The sequence below is a fragment of the Aquila chrysaetos genome, chromosome 15 (assembly GCF_900496995.4).
Source record: "Aquila chrysaetos chrysaetos chromosome 15, bAquChr1.4, whole genome shotgun sequence".
In the NCBI taxonomy this organism is placed as follows: Eukaryota; Metazoa; Chordata; class Aves; order Accipitriformes; family Accipitridae; genus Aquila; species Aquila chrysaetos.
The window spans coordinates 13,755,248-13,772,946 of NC_044018.1; the positions used below are offsets into that span (position 1 = coordinate 13,755,248).

General features: G+C 35.0%; 1 protein-coding gene across 2 annotated transcripts in view; it reads left to right on the forward strand.

Annotated features, from left to right (window-relative positions):
• NBAS (NBAS subunit of NRZ tethering complex) overlaps positions 1-17,699 on the forward strand; it is a 191,676-nt gene that overhangs the window by 72,694 nt on the left and 101,283 nt on the right. The window contains exons 33-38 of one of the 2 annotated variants that reach the window (XM_030037298.2): positions 5,110-5,223; positions 6,118-6,275; positions 8,420-8,518; positions 15,633-15,800; positions 16,393-16,506; positions 16,753-16,876. In XM_030037298.2, the coding sequence (XP_029893158.1) occupies positions 5,110-5,223; positions 6,118-6,275; positions 8,420-8,518; positions 15,633-15,800; positions 16,393-16,506; positions 16,753-16,876 (777 nt within the window). The remainder of the gene's footprint in view (positions 1-5,109; positions 5,224-6,117; positions 6,276-8,419; positions 8,519-15,632; positions 15,801-16,392; positions 16,507-16,752; positions 16,877-17,699) is intronic. The other variant, XM_030037299.2, reaches the window with a different exon arrangement.

A 17,699-nucleotide genomic window follows, 5' to 3' on the forward strand; every position in this document is an offset into this window, starting at 1 on the left:
AATAGTTAGGTTAATAATACCTTTAAAAACAGATTTTAAGTGGAATGCTTGCATAGCCTTAATCATAGTCTGTAAATGAAGAGTCTTGTAAAATTTAATAGTAGGTGTAAAAAAAAACCAAAAAAAAAACCCCACACCTATTGAAGTAAGTCATATAGAAATGGTGTATCTGTCGACTCGTAATTTAAGTTACTGAGTTACAATTAATTATTAATATGATGAAGAGTTATTTTAGGACTTGGTAACCATAAGAATGATAACAAACGCTAATATTATTCCACAAATTGGTTTTTAGCCAAAAGGGCAGCTCATGCATACAGATTTTAATATTCGTGAATGAGTATATTTTATTTTAAACTGAATATTAGAAAAGGAAAACCTTCCTTGCAGTTTTAGCACAGATAGTCTTTGTTAGCAGGTTTAAAACTACTGGGAAAGGGTAACTTGATTTCTAACAGCTTATGATGAAGGGAATGGTTTTATGGAGATATATTGGGATGAGTCTGGATATTGAAAAAGAATCTAGGGATTGAACTTTATGGACTTGCCTAATGAAGAATTAGATAAAACGCTGCTGGAAGAAAGAATTGGTTTTTGTCCCTAATTGGTTTTCACTACTTATACAATTATCCTGATTTATGAGCCATCTTTGCTGTGAAAGAAGTTCTAATTTTGTCTTGTGGAACACGCTTACCGGTATTGGTTACGCATGCTCAAATTTGCAGTCCCTTCCATTCCCGATCCACTGTGTGTATCTACCAGTAGAGTGCTTTCTTGTGCTTTATCTGCTCACTGGAGGAATTTGTTTCAGCATTTCCCCCTCTTTGCTCCCCTTGCTACCCCACCTCATAACGTTACTAATTGTGAAAGTCTGCTCGCTACATCTATCCATCCATACTTAAATAAATTTTAAACATACGTGTACATATAGAGTATATAGTATGTACTGTTATACTATATATAAATATATAACCTATAAAACACTCTGAGCATATATATTTTAATTTCAGTTCTAAAAGAATGTATTTGCTGTGCATACAAGGGTAGAGTGCACATGGTCATCCTCAAGGAGCTTTGGGAGCTGTGTTCTCTGAATACAGTTTGTTTAGAGAGCAGCACTAAAAGTGAAGACTAGAATTTATGTTCATACTTGTCAAAGCTGAAATATTGCTTAGGTAATGTTATATCAGCTAGCAGCTTAATTGCTTTAAAGTATTTGATTAATGACAGTAAACTCTACTTAAGCCTCATGTCGCTACCTCTGTAAAGTAAGCACACAAGTGTTATCTTAATTTCACAGATGGGCAAAGTGAGTGAGGGAGAATGTGCTCAGCATGACAGCCAGAAAATCTGCACCTGCTCAGGGAGCTGGAGCTGTTTTGTCTCATGATCCTCACTTAATCCACACTCTTGGTTAAGAAAGGGTGTGAAAGAATTCACTTTATGGAATTACTTGGTTACAAAATAGAAGAGCAAAAAAGAGTAAAAAAAAAAAATGCTTAAGTATCAGAAATTAAGACCATCTTCTCTACTGTAAAAAAAAAAAAAATCTAATGAGCATTGCTCTTTTTCTTGAGTCAGGCTCTCTAGAAATATTTTCTGTTCATTATTCTCTTTTGTTGCAACTTTCTATGGTAATTTAATTTTAATATCCATGAGCTAATTCTAATAACTTTAAGCTTTGCTCACATTCTGAAGTCAAAGCTTATTTTTGAAATCCACCTTCCTCAACACTGCTTCCTCAACTTCTTGCTTAACCCATGTGGAAGTAACCATACAGATGGTTTCTGATCTCCTAAATGTAGATGACATGGAATTTCTGGAGTATACATACAATTTTGCTACTATTTGACTTTTAAGTTTTCATGACATGGTTTCACTCAAGATAATGTTTTTCATCCACTCTCAAATAGCATTCATCTTACTCAAAGTGTTTCAATAAGCTGCTTTTTTTTTTTTCTTTCTTTATATGACCCAAATTGGATCCAAACTTTTAAAAAGTATTTGAGCATCCTTTATTTCTCAAGAAAAAATGTTTTTCTATTTCTGAGCTTCCGTATTTTTCCTCTCATCATTTGTAATAGAATCATAGAATCATTTAGGTTGGAGAAGACCTTTAAGGTCATGGAGTCCAACCATTAACCTAATGCTACCAAGCCCACCACTAAACCATGTCCCTAAGTGCCACCTCTACACATCTTCCAAATATCTCCAGGGATGGTGACTCAGCACTTCCCTGGGCAGCCTGTTCCAATGCTTGACAGCACTTTCGGTGAAGAAATTTTTCCTGATATCCAATCTAAACCTCCCCTGGGTCAACTTGAGGCTGTTTCTTCTTGTTCTGTCGCTTGTTAGTTGGGAGAAGAGACCAACACCCACCTCACTACAACCTCCTTTCAGTTATGATGCCATATGCTGTATCAATTTCTATCTGAATGCTAAACATCATAACAAAAAGATATGGAAAGAACTTTGGAGACTTAAATCTTACTGGGTGGACTAACCCTTAGAATATAAATACATTTTCCTTATGATGTAAGGAGGCAGTAGTGTGAAGGAGTGTAACACACACAAACTTTTACAGATCATAAAAGGGAAACAAAACCTAAGATATCCTTTCCAGTTGCTGAGCTTGATTTGTTTGAGTCTGGATGTCAGACGTTAACATAAAGGCTTGATGCAGGTTACTGTGTAGTATGATAAGGTCACCATTTTAATAGTTTTTCCTCATTGAACTTTTCTTGGTTTTAAATCTTGGATGTCTGTCAGAATGGCAAGGGGAACAATTTAGAATTCAAAACTTTCACTTTTATAAGACTTTATTATTAAAAATACCTTCAATGAGGTGTCACAAAGCTGAAGCAGTGAATTTTTTCATGTTTGAATAGAAGAGCAAGACCATGCCTCTAAACTGCAGCAGGTAGTATTTTAAGTGACTGCACTGTTGAGGCAATGAAAGCTGCATGAAAAAGGGCTTGAGCTGTGTGTTGCAGGGGATTCACTAGTTGTATTGGAGCTGCTGGTTGTTCTGTGGCATAACAGCGTGTGTCAAGATAATGGAAGTTTAAATGAGTGAACAATGGAGATAAGATGAGCAAGTATAGGCATGGACTGGAAGGAAAACGATCCTTATATTTTATGCTTGTGCTTTTGTAAAACATGTGAAGGTGTATCCCACTGCATCAAAACTAATTAGCTAAAACATTGGGGATGGGGGACTTGTCAGCGTATGACTGCTCAAGCACAGTTAAGAAGAAAACCATTCTTTGCTCCAAGCGTTGTTCCCCTCTTCCCTCCAATCCCACTGATTTTTAAGTAGTAATAAATAGCGGTGATTATTTTGTCTAGCTGAAATCTGAGGGACAATAGTTCAATTATTTCTCTTGCCTTTTATTTGTGTCTGCTACTTAGTCAAATCTCTCTGTAAGTAGTAAAGCTGTCAGGGTGAAGTGGGCATCAGAAGGTGAGTGGCAAGTACGGATCTCTTGCTTATAGAAATGACAGTTCACATTTAGCTTGTGTAGATAGAAGCACCTCTTTGTCATCTGTAATTGCTTTTGCCTGGATGAGAAGTTCCCAACTTCCAGAGGGCAAAATTTTGCAGCAGAAGAGCCTTGGATGTGATTAATTTGCAACATCGTGTGTTGCCAGTATATAGAGCAAGAGGCCAAAAGATAAAATGATGGGAAGCCAACCTGTTCTCCCAGCTGAGTTAGTCATGACGTGCCGGGATTAGGGGAATCTTGATTGAGTTCAGTAATTAGGGTAACTTCACTTCCCTGAATGTCATTCTAGCACAACTGCTACATCTTTTCTTTTGAGAAAGCTTTAAAAAGAAATTTGCTTTGCCTGTGGTGATGGACCCGCAAATTAGAGTTAAAAATAACAGCTATACAATTTAAAAACATGTACTCTTTATATGGTTTTTGGAACTGGATCCGTTTAACCTTCTGAAATATTTGCATTTCATAAGTTGTAGTAATACAGTTTCATAAACCAGTGCCCTTTTCAAATGACTTTAACAGCAGTGACTGTGTAAAATCACTTTTAATAATAGGGGAGAACCATGGGCAAGAAGCTTTCATTGAAAAAACCTACTCATTTTTATTAGCTTATTGCCACCCTTCTTTTCTATATTAAAATGAATAGTGTGAGATTATTTTTCCTGTGTATGTTTAGTCACCTCAGTGCATGGACATACATGCAATTTTGAGCACAAGACTGGACCAACTGGTGTCAGTGAAGTAAATAATTTTCATTCTCTTGTGTTCACTCTAAATTGGAAAAAGTTTTAAAATAAATAGAAATAGGTGACTTGTAAAGGGTGATAGGTAGAAGTGTTATGTGTAGTGACTATAACTGTCTTTGAAAGGGAAATAAGTTGTCTGATTAGATTTTCATCTGTGAATGCTGATGTATTAAAATTAAGGTCAGGACATTTTTCTACAAAAATTCTTGATGAAACTTCAGTCAGAAAAGATCAATAGTATCTGAAGTGTTACTTTTGAGTCATAAGTGGGGGAAGAGGCATTGTCCAGAAGGTCTAGTGACCAAGATGCTTGTATGGTGTGAAAAAACAGTTTCAGTTCTACTTGGTCGATTTATGAAGGTAGAGCTTTTTTAAATACCTATATCTTCCACATCTCATGAATTATTTGGCTCTGTAAAGTGGGAGTTTAAACTGGGGCTTTGCATACTGTAAGAAAACAATTAAAAAGTTCAAAATTCTTATTCTGTTACAGTTCACAGAAGTTTTTTTTTCCAAAGTCAGGATTTTGATTTATATGTCACTTACTTAATTATCAGTCTATGTCTTGGCCATCACATAAATACAGTCTTCAAAATGTTGGTTTTTTTGGTTTTTTTTTTTTAACTTAGACATAACATGCTGTGTAGTTATTTTTAGCCAGGTATGTTGCCAGTGTTTTTTGAAATATATAACTGTTTTTAGTGTTTCCTTCAGGAAAAAGCAGGTAATTTTATTTCTGCTTCAATTTCAAGATGGGCTTTTTGTGTTGTGGCATATAGTCTTCTTAAGAAATAAAGTAGCAAGCTTAGGTTGACTATTAATTCCAATTAACTAATTAAAAAGTTGAATTGTTCTTACAGGAGATGATCAGATGGAGAGAAAAGGTCAAGTTTTGATCCTTTTAGTGGAACAAGCTCTCAGTTTCCAGGACTACAAAGCAGCTAGTATGCATTGCCAGGAGCTCATGGCCACAGGTGAAGTGATTAAATGGGGGTTGCGTGGCGTGGTGGTGGTGGAAATCTGATTTCTGACTCTCAGCTTACTATACTGAAGTATGGTACTTCAGATTGGTCCATTTCATTCAAAAATCAGTTACATTTTGTTTGTGGAAGTCAACTGACATCTCCATGGAATGGAGATGTATACAGCAAGTACTGTATGTAATAAGATAATTACAGAACTATTAGACACATAACCTTATGGAGCTTTTCTGTATGTCTCTGGGAACCACGATTTTTCATTCTTCCTATACTGTACCCCTCTCAAACAGGTGAAAATATGTGACTGCAGCTAGTAGGAATGTGCAGGTCTTCTAGATGTCTACCTTTCTGTCAAAACTCTTAAAATATTTGTGCTATTTATGTAATTTGTATATGTGAGGGTATGAGTGGAGGAAAATGACGTGTCAAGATACAAGGACAATAGGATTTGTTTCTTTTGCTTTTTTTTTTTCTGCCTTAAGATTGAGGGGGAAAAATCTGAGATGAATTGAGGTTCTAATATATCAAGTGATATATTTTACTTTTTTTTTTACAGCCACTCCAGTAAGGTGTTCAATATCATGCTCTGAAGTAAATTATGATTTTCTTATTGCAATATGTAAAAATATAGTTTGTAGGCTTACAGATGCCTATTGTACTGATATCTACAATATGATAAATAGTGAATCTTTTATGTATTTGATCAGTCTAAAGTTGAGTTATATCTCTCTTTTATGGAGCCTTTATGGTTCCTTTCTCAGGAGACGTTAAGTGTTGGCAAGAATGCCACATACCCTCCTTTTTCTCATCCAATAAGAATTATGCAGGATTCCCCTGTCACTTGTGAAGCTTACCAACCTCAGAAGTACATTTTGTGTTCCCTTGTAGGTTATTCTAAAAGCTGGGAAGTATGCAGTCAGCTTGGTCAGTCGGAAGGCTACCATGATTTGAGTATGCGTCAGGAACTCATGGCTTTTGCTCTGACACACTGTCCCCCAAGTGCCATAGAGACATTGCTGGGAGTGAGCAGTTCGTTGCAAACCCAGGTAGGTGTTTCTGAAACTTCTTTCATGCAAGTTCAATGCTTACCAAAGTAAAGAAGACTTGTGCTCATTTTTAAGTTTGTTCCCTTAAGTTCCATCCCCCCAATGAGTTTATATTTGTTCTGCTCTGTTTTTCTGCTTTCACTGTTATATTTCAACAAAGGAGGTCTCTTTATAAGCATTTTTATATGATGAGTTGGCTTCTCAGGTAGAAATGCAATTATATTCTCTTATCACTAGTACTTCTAATTTCTTTATTTACTGCCTGATTTAAACATTTTATTTGCAAATGCAGTTAAATATTTTTTTCAGTGTTTTCCAGGTATTTACATCTTGTAATGCCACTTCATTAAATGCCCACATAAATGTCTATTAAATATTTATTCTTACATTTTTATGTTCTCTAGCCAGTATACAATGAATTTCTTTTCTCACTGATTCCAACCATGTAACAGTTTGAACAACTACAGTAGGCTTTGTGTCTGAGCCATGTTTATTAACTCTGCAATGACTGACTTCTTAATAGAATCATGTCTTGGGTGTTCAGCTGATCATACTATATATGTGAGAACACATAATTGTGGCATTTAAATACAAGTTATGGCAAGACGACACAGCAAACCTTTTGAAAAGTTTTATTTGAAACTATAGTGCAGTAATTTAGGTTGTCAAAACGTTAAATTTCTGTTCAGTGTAATTGTGGCTCGGCCTACATACTATTACTTAAGAGTTCATAATTGTCTTAGTTGTCTAAGAGTTCACAATGTTCATAGATTTATCTTTGTGTAATAAAAACATCTTCAAGGGCTTCATTCTGTGTCTGAAGAATGGGGAAGAAGGGAGCAATAGCTACAGTACGTATGCAGCCTAATTAAGGCAGCTGCAAGTGCGTAGCCATTTTTTTACAAAATTGCTTGTATAGCAATGTGTATGAAAAATACAGGCAGCGTATAAAGGCAGTCTGTGCTGCTTCAGTAACAGGATAACTTCAGAATAAGATGCTACAAAGGACTTAATACAGGTCTAGCTCCTGCGAGCTATTTACTATTTTTTTCATCATGAAAGCACTCAAATTTGAGAGAGGTAGGTACAATTATGAGCTTAAACACAAGTGGAATCTTTGCAGAATTGGTGCCTGTACAATACAGAAATAAAACGTTGTTTCCCCCCTTATGTGCCTATACCTAGAATTATAATTTGAAGTCAGACGAACTTTTGGCACTGTACAAACCAAAATTTGTTAGACTTTTTTGTCAATTCACTCACTGCTTCTATATAGCTGTCTCCTTCTTTCTGAAGGTCTCATGTCCTGTTATTTGTAATGCAGTGCAGCTGCTCAGCCACTGGTTATTACTCTCTTGCATCCCACTTCTCGAAGGGAAGAGATTCTCTGTCTTCTCCATTCGCAAAACTTGAGGTTAATTTGTGGCTCAGGTTTCTTTGTTAGTGCAATATCATTTGTAGCAGTGATGATTAATTTGGTATTTGCCCCAGGAAGCCAAACGCAAGTCATGATTTCCATCAAAGCACATTTAATCAGTTTCTTCTGCTATTACTTTCTCCATAAACTAAGCATAAGCTTTTCAGCTTTGCTCATTAATGGCCCTACATATTCTGTCCAAGTGCTGTGTATTTATATGTAGATAAATAGATATATGCAGAAAATCTTTGAGAAGGTCATGCTGACCAGATGATATTAAACAGCTATAAGTGTCTTTTGCAGACCTTCATCAGTTCTATGGCCTGCAGAAATTCTGTTCACAAAACTATTGTGTAACACTTGCCTCTGTAGAGTTGCCCAACGCCTCAAAGGCACAGTCCAGATAATGGATGTTTTTCATGGAAGTTCTTTAGCTTACATAGTGCAGCAGGGTGCATATAATTAAAAAAAATAAAAATAGTCTTACATTTTGTGAAAAATATTGCACAAAAATCACAGAGAAGGAAAGGTCATTTTGTCTAGGGACCACAACAGTGAGAGAATGTCAAAGATACGTGTGGTCTTCTCACTGTCTTCCCCTGCAGCCTTGTTTTTCTATCACGAAAGCTTTTACATCAGAATTTCTTGGGTTTCTTATGACATCAGTCATAATTCTTATATTTGATTATTTTACTGGTAAAAGATTGTATTTATTTTGTGTTTATAGATTCTTTATCAGGCTGTGAATTACCAGTTGCTTCCTTCAGAAGGAGGTGAGAATATAAATATCTCAGGACCTTCTTCGTTGATCAGTAAGGATACAGAGGTAAGCTTGAAAGAAAGTTTTTAAAGTAATAATGACTTTGTTCTGCATTATGCTGAAGAGCTGAATTTGAGTTTTTAGCAACATTTACCTGTTTACCAGAAAAAATGTATAGCACTAAAGACATCTCGAATTTCTGTTCTTAGATTGTTTTTAAGTTCAACCTCTTGCTTACGTATTTATACTTAGTCTGTTCTGATTTTTCATTGCTTCTTGCTACACAGTCTTAGTACCACAGAAAGAAATGAACCCAAAGGCAGGAAAAGAAGAAAGTGAACAAAATTCAGCACAATAAATAATATACATTAATGCTGGTTTCATTTTTGGATCTGTCCCAGTTGCAAAGCAAAACATTTAAAAATAAACCTGACCTACATATTGAATTAAAAAATGTCTTTAATTAAACTTATTTTTCTCCTTTGTTCTGTGCATCATGAAGTTTATTGCTTCTTTGCCATTTTATAACTTTCATGTATTGCATGTGAAATTATTTTTATGTGTAAGATCAGAAAGAACATTGAGTGTTTTGTGGCAAATACAGGTAAGGCAGCAAGAAAAAAATCTACTATTCCTTCTACTTCTCGTGTTTATTATTTTATCAAATTTAAGTTTGTACATGTACAATTGCAAGTACATTTCTTTCTATAAAGAAGATGTAATTATTTGTTTATGAAAGAAAAGAATGTCTTTTTCATCCTCTTCAAAGTGGAAAATTCTAAGTTTAATTTATTTTCTCTGTTTTCTGTTTGTTAAAGTTTTTCTGTAGATGATAAACAGATCTCAGGGGAGCAGGGGGACACACAACCTTAAAGAAATACAGGAAAGAATACAGAGGGGAAAAAAAAGAAAGGTGCTTCATGTTGCATAGTGTGGCTTTTTGAGAAGAGTATCAGAGTTTCAGCCTCCTTAATGTCACTATACCCTTGGCAAAATTTTACCAATGACAGCTGTAGATGGAACACGCTAGTCCTTGCCTTTGATATATTTGCAACACTATGTGGCTTAAAAAAACCACACCTCTCTTTTGTTACTGGAATGGGAACAGATAACTTCTACGTATGTGTCCATATTTTGTATATGTATGGGTTTTTATATATGTATAGGTGTACATGCATATGTTGTATACATATATGCATAGGTAAACATGTGTATACATATTTGCATATGTATAAAATAAATGGACAGGAAAATAAAATAGCACTGAAACAGTATTCAGAGGATGAATGCTAAACGCTTTATGTATCTGCTAGAGTCATTGATATGAAGACCAGGTCTGTTTCACTGGCAAGAATCCTTTATACTTTCTGGAAATTGGTAAATGAATCTCTCTGAGAGGAAGATTATTAAGTAGATGTTAATGAAATTGTGGAACCTTCTCATGTGGGTGTGGATGCATATGTTTACAATATTTTAATGTATATAACAAATTTGTCATGCATCACCTTTCATATGCTGTAGTACTATTGACTGTATGTTGTGACAGAGCAATTATACTTGCATATAAATGATTCAGAAACTTATTCAAGGGTTTATCAGAGTTGAGTAAACTCACTAATTAACTTAATTATCAATTCAGTTTGGATATCTGAAGCAATTTTCATTATGCTGGGGAATTTGCATTCAGAAAATTATCCATTCTTATTTTCTCCAGTATATCTTTCTTCACACACCCCCCCCCCCCCCCCGCCCTTTGTTGTGGTTGGTGGTTTAGAATTGGAAGTAGGCAGTTGACCTGGCAAGTTTGTATGTTGCTGCATTGAGGTTTTTTTTCTTTCTGTTTTAATACAGCTTCTTGGCATGTCATATTTCAGACTGTTACACTATGAAATGAGTTCTGTATATTTGCTAATTCTGTCTTTTTGTTCTCTCCCAGTTGACTTAATGGGGATTTATAGCTTCTTTCATTTCTTGCAATGACACAGGAGGAAACATAGCCAAGAATTTAGTCACTGTATAACCCTTCCTTTGTTACAGACATCTGAAATGTTAGAAAAGCAATATATTCAATAACTCAGTTTCTCTGACTTAACTGAATCCCATAACTGCAATCCCTGTAGTTCCACTTAGGCTAATTCCTCATGCTTCACCTTCATTGTCTTGCACAGAATTTCAGTTTCCTCAAAGAAAAAAGCAACTGTAAGATGATTTCTTTTGCCCTTTCTTTTCACTCCTTTCTTTTTCACTTATGTCCTGATTAACTTCTAACATCCTTTTGTCAAGGAGTTGACAAATGTCCTTCTTTCTCACTTATTGATACCTTTTCAAATTGGTGCTCTAAATGTAATTATCTTGACTTGACTAAGCTTCTTCTAGCATATGTGTATTTGGGCATCACTTTCTCTGTTGCATTAAATATACCTATCTGTAAGTATATCAGTTTTCCCTTTCAAAGCTTTAGTGACTTTTTTTGACCTCTTCTTACCTTCATCTAGTACTGAATCATTAGTTGCTGCTACCATTTTTTTTCATTATACCAACCTACATCACCAGCTGATCGTACTTGTCAATCATTCTTCTCTTGATGAGCTCCTCTCTAGAAATGTCTAAACTAATTTTGGTTTTGTTTTTTTTTTTTTCTCTGAAACTTTTTTCTCCATGAAACTTGCAGAAATCTTGATAGCAGCTGGCTATGTATCTCCACAGATTGCATAGAAATGTGTCATTTAACATTGCTGTCATATTGACTTCAGTATAAGTTTTCTCCCAATCTTCGGTGGTCCTACTCCGAAGGAAATTCCTGATTGCTATGATAAAGATGCACGTAATTATTCTGTAGGAGCTAATGCATTTGCACAAGAATGTACTTCATTACCTTGGTGCCAGCTTGTCACTGTTGATTGAACTCGTGGGATCTGCTGGAGAAATTATCCTTTGGAAGCTGCAATGATTCCAACATAGCAGATTATTTTTAAGCAAAATGTTAAGTTTCCCTAATCCTCGCCCTTTTTTCTCTTTGCTGTATGCTACAAATGCCTCCACAGCTAATACTGTGCTTCTCAAACAAAATATCTGTGAGAAAAGTAAGGTCTTGATTAATGAAAAGCATTTCAGAATATTATTGATAACATTATTAGATTAAAATATAATGCTTAGTCTTGAGATGCTGTGTTGTGTATAAACAGTTGAAGCAATAACCATCAATTGCTTTGTAAATGAGCTTTGACTTCATTAAATCTGCATAATACTTAAAATGTACATTACATCTGTTATAAATAAAATCATTGGCTTTTATATATCTGAATGTGAAAACTTAATTACTATAAAGTGGCACATCAACACAAGAGAAATTTAGTTTCAGGTTTCCTTGAAAATGAACTCTTTGATAGGAGAGCAGACAAAATTTCTAGAGCAGAGTATTTTCAAATTATAGGAATAACTTTCTTAAATGTTGCTTAAAGAAAAGAAAATTTCCCATTAACAGAGCATTAGCATCTTCTTTGCTTTTGCATTTTTCCCAAGCACTAGATCTGGGAAAAGACAGGATCTTTTAAAACATTTGTGTACATTAAATTGGTATGTCATGCATTTTTACCACTGCCGGTTAGAAATGATTAGGGAATGTTGTATTCATGTGGTGTGCACTGGGAACTCTTCCACTTGGAGTCTTTGGAACCTCAGAGCAAAAATAAGGCTCCAGCTGCTGTTTCAAATAGTTGTGATGGTTTTTTTTTTTTTTTTTAAATTTCATGTTTTTATTTTGAGATTAACTGGAGCTGTGTTTTGTGGTTTAGTAAATGTACTGGTTTTAATTGTGTAATAACTAAATCAGAATTCTTCTCATAGGAAGAGGTAGCTGTAATTTCTGAGGGAATCGTGTTCATTTACAGTGTTGCTGAACTCTTGTGCAGAGAAGGAGAAAAAACTCAACATGGAACTCTATATGTGCACTATTTAAACTCCTGTTATAGTCACTGGAGATGCAGTTAATGGTGCTTAGAGAATAATGCAGTTAATCAGCCACTAGGTGCTTGATTCAGTTTACTTAATCACAGATATCAACAATTTGAGATGGCCTAAGTTATCCTCCTGTCCTCTAGCTACTGACCGAAAAAGCCTAGCTCCTCTGTCAGATCTACAAGTGTTAAGTAGATATCTTAATTACTGCCATATATCTCAGACAGTCATCAAAACCTATGTTTAAGCAGCTGAATCAAATGCATTGTGTATGCTTAAGGCTGGATTACTTTTTCAGTTCAGTGATGTTATAAACCTAATAAGAGCTTAGACATCCAGTGACACCTGAATTTTAATTGAGCTTAATCTTTTCTGTAGTCTCTCATCTAGGGTCTGGTTTATCTTTGCAGGACTGGAGTTTTTAGTTAGACTGGTTATTAGATGTAACATATGTTACAAAAAGAAAAACAAAACAAAACCCTCCAAGGCACAAAGCATAAGTGTAGAATAAACATGAATACTTACGTAAAAGAGACTATTTTAAATTCCTGTTTTCCAATGGAAGTACCAAAACAGGAAAAAGAAAAAGGAAAGCTAATACTTAATGTTCTGTCTTATGAACAGAGTCGGTTCCATCTCACGTCGTTTCCTTTATAATCTTAATGCATGAGGTGTATCCAGCGTATGGTTTTTGCATGTTTTAATCCTTGCACTTTGACTAAATGTCATTTAAGACCAAAAAAAAAAAAAAAAAAATCCAAGCTGCAGGTGTTCTAATTTCTTACTCTCTCTTCTGTGGCTTATTTAAAAAATAATTGGCTTTGCTATTTGTCCTTGCATTAAACTGTTTGGAATTATATATACATATATATATGTGTGTGTGTATGTATGAGCATAGGTGTGTATAGATATAAATATTTTAGCTGTTATTTTAGAGTACCTGGATAATTCAGAATTTGTTGGCTGACTTTTTTTTACACCAGTTTAGATTCATACACTTTTTTTAGCCTGCTAATTTAGGATTAATAAGTTGTAGTTGTTATTGTTGCTATTATTATTTTGTTTTTAATCAGAAGTGCTTACTTTTAGGAAGGATATCAGGAAGAAATAATATGAGAAGATAATTTCCCCCAACACCCCTCAAAACACCCAAACTATAACTTCTTCCTGAAGATACAATTAAAGAATACAATTGAAGTTGTCTTCTTAAGATGGCATCTCCAACAATCTTTAAGAAATCACTTATTTTATGAGATTCCTTCAGGATAGCAAAAAGTTATAGCCTGAAAGTGTTCCAGGTACACCGAGGAATGGCTTTTCAGAAAACAGATTTCTTATTTGTGCAAAGACGACTGTAATTACTCATAAGAGTTGAAATTCTTTTTAGAAAAAATCAATAGAGTTTATCTGATAGCAGTAGAGCTATAGAAACATACACACCAGCATACAAGTCAGCCCATCAGTTTTCACACTACTGAAGGAGATTTATTTAAAAAAAAAAAAAAAAAAAAAGTGTTTTGCTCAAATGCAGTTGAGAACTTGGGAGGGGGGGATTTTTTTTTCTTGGTTCTGTTTTGTTTTGTTTTTGTTTTTCCCCATGAAGAATCAGTTAGGTGTCCTGCAGCATCTAGTTGGAAATGGAGGCAGAGAGAGAAATTAGTATTCTGTATATAACATTTAAAAAAAATTACAAAAAGCTTTCATATTAACTACCGAGAGCGGTTTATTTAAAAAACACACAAACAAGAAATTCTCTCTCAAGCCACCAGATCTAGGACTTTCTGTTGCTTTTAACTTTTCAGAGGAGTAGAAATTCTGGCATGTTGTACTTGGCATGCTCTTTCCTCATTTCGTGAAGTAAGAGCTGAAATTTCCAGTTTAGCCAATCAGTTCATTAGCGGTGCATCTGTGAAATGCAGAATATAATTTCAGAGAAGACTGAAAGAAATGCCGAAGCCTTAATGGAAGGGACTTCTCTGCTACTTCAGTGGTCAGCTTGAGGCAGTGATTTACTGCATACTGCAGTAACAGGTACTAAAAATAAGTTTGTCTACAGTGAAATTCTACCTTATTGAAGCTAACATGTTTTGTCACTGAGGTTACGTTGGGATGTAATTCATTTGAGCATAATTTGGCAACCGTTTGCTCTGATGTCTGAAATTTTGTCATGAGTTAGTAAGTGGTAAACTAATACCTCACATTCAGTTATACAAGCAGAATTTTTCTATTTCAATACCCTTCCATGTATGGGGAAATGAGTAATAGAGTTGTTAGGGAGAAACACTGGTTATAAAGCTGTTGAAGTTTGCTGTATGGAGGAAAATACATTTTCTATTGCTGAAGACGGTGTGTTTATATTAGCTTGCTAATTATGTATTTATGTCTAATGTGTAAGCTTTGTAAAGCATGCAATTAACACAAACCTTTCGGGACCGGGATAGCATAGATCAACCAACATGGATGTTCTGGGTATTATTTAAATGCTTTACATGAGGAAGAGCTGGTACAGAAAGCTCCATTTGTGGAACATGTCTTATATGTGAGTTTACTGAGTGAAGATGTTTTGCAGGATAACGTGTAGATGTATACGTACATGTATTGCAGAAGCAGTTTGGGATTGAGGATAGGCTGAGGTCTTGATTCTTTTTTGCAGTCTTTTAGGTTTGCTATATTCGGTATCTTGTAAATGCTGACTGCAGGATTTCAGATCTTGATGGTACTTTTTCACTTGGTCTAGAAACGAATGTTTACATCTTTTCACCATTTCCCCTACTGAATTCAACTTAATTAATGCTACCTCTGTATAACTACGAGATTGTCTCTACTATTGGTTTTCTTGAATGCTTGAAGATTAATTCTAGCATGCTCAATCTCCTCATTTGTAGAGAGATCATTATTTTAACTGAAGCATTCAACAATTATGTAAAACATTACCGTTATAAACTTTGGAATTAAAATCAGCTGGTGTTTGTGGAAACGAGATTATAAGTGAATAAGGGGCAAAACGTTCTGCTGATCATGCTACTCGCTTCAGATTGAAACTCCTAAATCCCTTTTAACTTGTCTTTTGTTTGTTTTTATGACAGCTTCTGCTTAAATTAATGATAATTAAAATATTTTATTAACATAGTGTGCCTGAACTCTAATGCATTTGGCTTTAGGTCATTAGCCTAATTAAAACGTGATTCTAACACTTGCCATTGTGTGTTGGATATGCTCACAGGATGAAACCGACATCTCCTCTAGCCAGTCTGCTGATTTGTTGTACTGGACGACATCAAAAACCATGAAGGTGTTGTCTAACACAACTATGACTACAAAAGCCATGCTGCATGCTGTCAGTGATGGACAGTGGTGGAAGAGATCATTAACTTACCTTCGACCGTTACATGTAAGGGATTGCTGATGTGTCTCCAGATATTTACACATTCACTGATACATTAGTATAAAAGCTAGGCTCCTTTGTTAGGTATCTGATAACTGAAGACCTCAAATCAATAAATGAACCAGAGACATCACGGGATTGTTTGCAAGCAAATCCCAATGAAAGAAGGGGTCTAAAGCTGTTTCCTTGTCTTGTTTTCTAATCTATTTTCTCATGCTTTCTTAGCATAGTTGAAATTTGGCAGAACTTCAGAACTTTGAGGAAGAAAGCACAGTGAAGTTCACTCTTTAAATACTGTTATTTTATATGCAAAGCTGTTCCTTTTCAGTTTCTCTTTTCTACCTTCTCCATTTCAGTGGATTTGCCATAATGTTTATGATACTAGTTTTTCTGAGACTACTGTTGAGTGTGATTCTCTTTCCTTTTTTTAAGAATACTGGACCTCATTCAGCATTGGTTTCTGTCTGATGACTCCTATCTTGCTCCCCACTGAATTCAATTATATTTTCATTTACAGTTGTTTCCCTTCTGAGGAGCAGTTACAGACTTTTTAATGGGATTTTTTACAACTGGGTTCAACTATACTTATTTTTCGCAGGGCCAAGCATTTGGAGATGTATTAAAAAGTGGGCCTGGAGAAAATGCCACTGTGGAGAAACAAGGCTGTCATCCATTTTATGAGTCTCTAATAGCTGATTCATATGTTGCAGAAGTAAGTTCCTGTTACAGAGTTCTGAAGTGTTAGTTTTTTGTTGAGATCTTATAATTAAGTAAAAATACAGATTTTGGATTATTTGTGTGACCTGAAATTTTGTGCAATAGTAGGAAAAAGTCCAGAATTAAACAGAAGGGAAAGCAAATGCAGGAACCGAGGTAGATAATTGCATCTGATGCCAGTGAGCTAAATATAACTGCAGGGTGTAGTGCGCATGTGTCAGTTACCTTATTTCACTTCTAGTCTGAAAACAGTTACGGCACATACCAGAACAATTCTTTGGAAAGCTTTGCAGAAGTATTGCTGAGAACAGAGAAACTGACAGAAACAAAGAGCGAAGGAAAAGACCTACTTCCAACTACAGAAGGTATGGGTACATGTGTATTCACTCCTGTATTTACTTTATATAGTAAATATATGAGAATCTGTGGATGGGTTTAAATATGGAGAATTGCACATGATGATGTGAAGTATTGTCTGGGTATTTTGTATGAATTGTGATCCAGTTCAACATCTTATGTTGGTGAGTAGTCTTGACAGAAGTAGCTGCAGAGTTTTCAGTGGTATTCTTAAAAGGAGTTGCTCAGTAAAGACTAGAAATCTGAAAGCTGGCCTTAAATAAGCAGAAACTGATATTTAGGAGCTGACGAAGATATGAACCTCGTGGGGTGAAAAATTGTTGAAGGTTTCCTGAATACTGCCATTTACAGATATTTAAATGGAAATTTGCAACCCAGTGTTAATGTTACTTGTATGTATGCCTGTGTATTCACTTGTTGAGATTCTGTGCCTTTGTGTAGACAGCTTTCAGTGTTGCAGGGTCATTGCAATATTTTATTTACTAATTAATGTTTAACTGCAGCTTCTGGAATCGTTAGAACTTTTTGTCATTTTCTGAAATTTCTATATTTTATAGTTTATACTTAATAATTTGTTAATGGAAAGTTTCACTTTAAAAAAAAAAAAAAAAAAAAAAACCAACAAACCACACAAAACCACCTATGATTGTCTTTCCTTTTGGCTGTCTCCTGCTGCTTTAAGAAATGAACTGTTTAAATATTTACATGCTGTTAGTGTCTTTTGAAGGAAGATATCTGTATTGTATTTTACTCTACAGTAAGTTCTGCCATGAAAAATGAGTGTATTAAATCACTTGTAATATGAGAAGTTTCAGGTGAGACTTTCTTCAT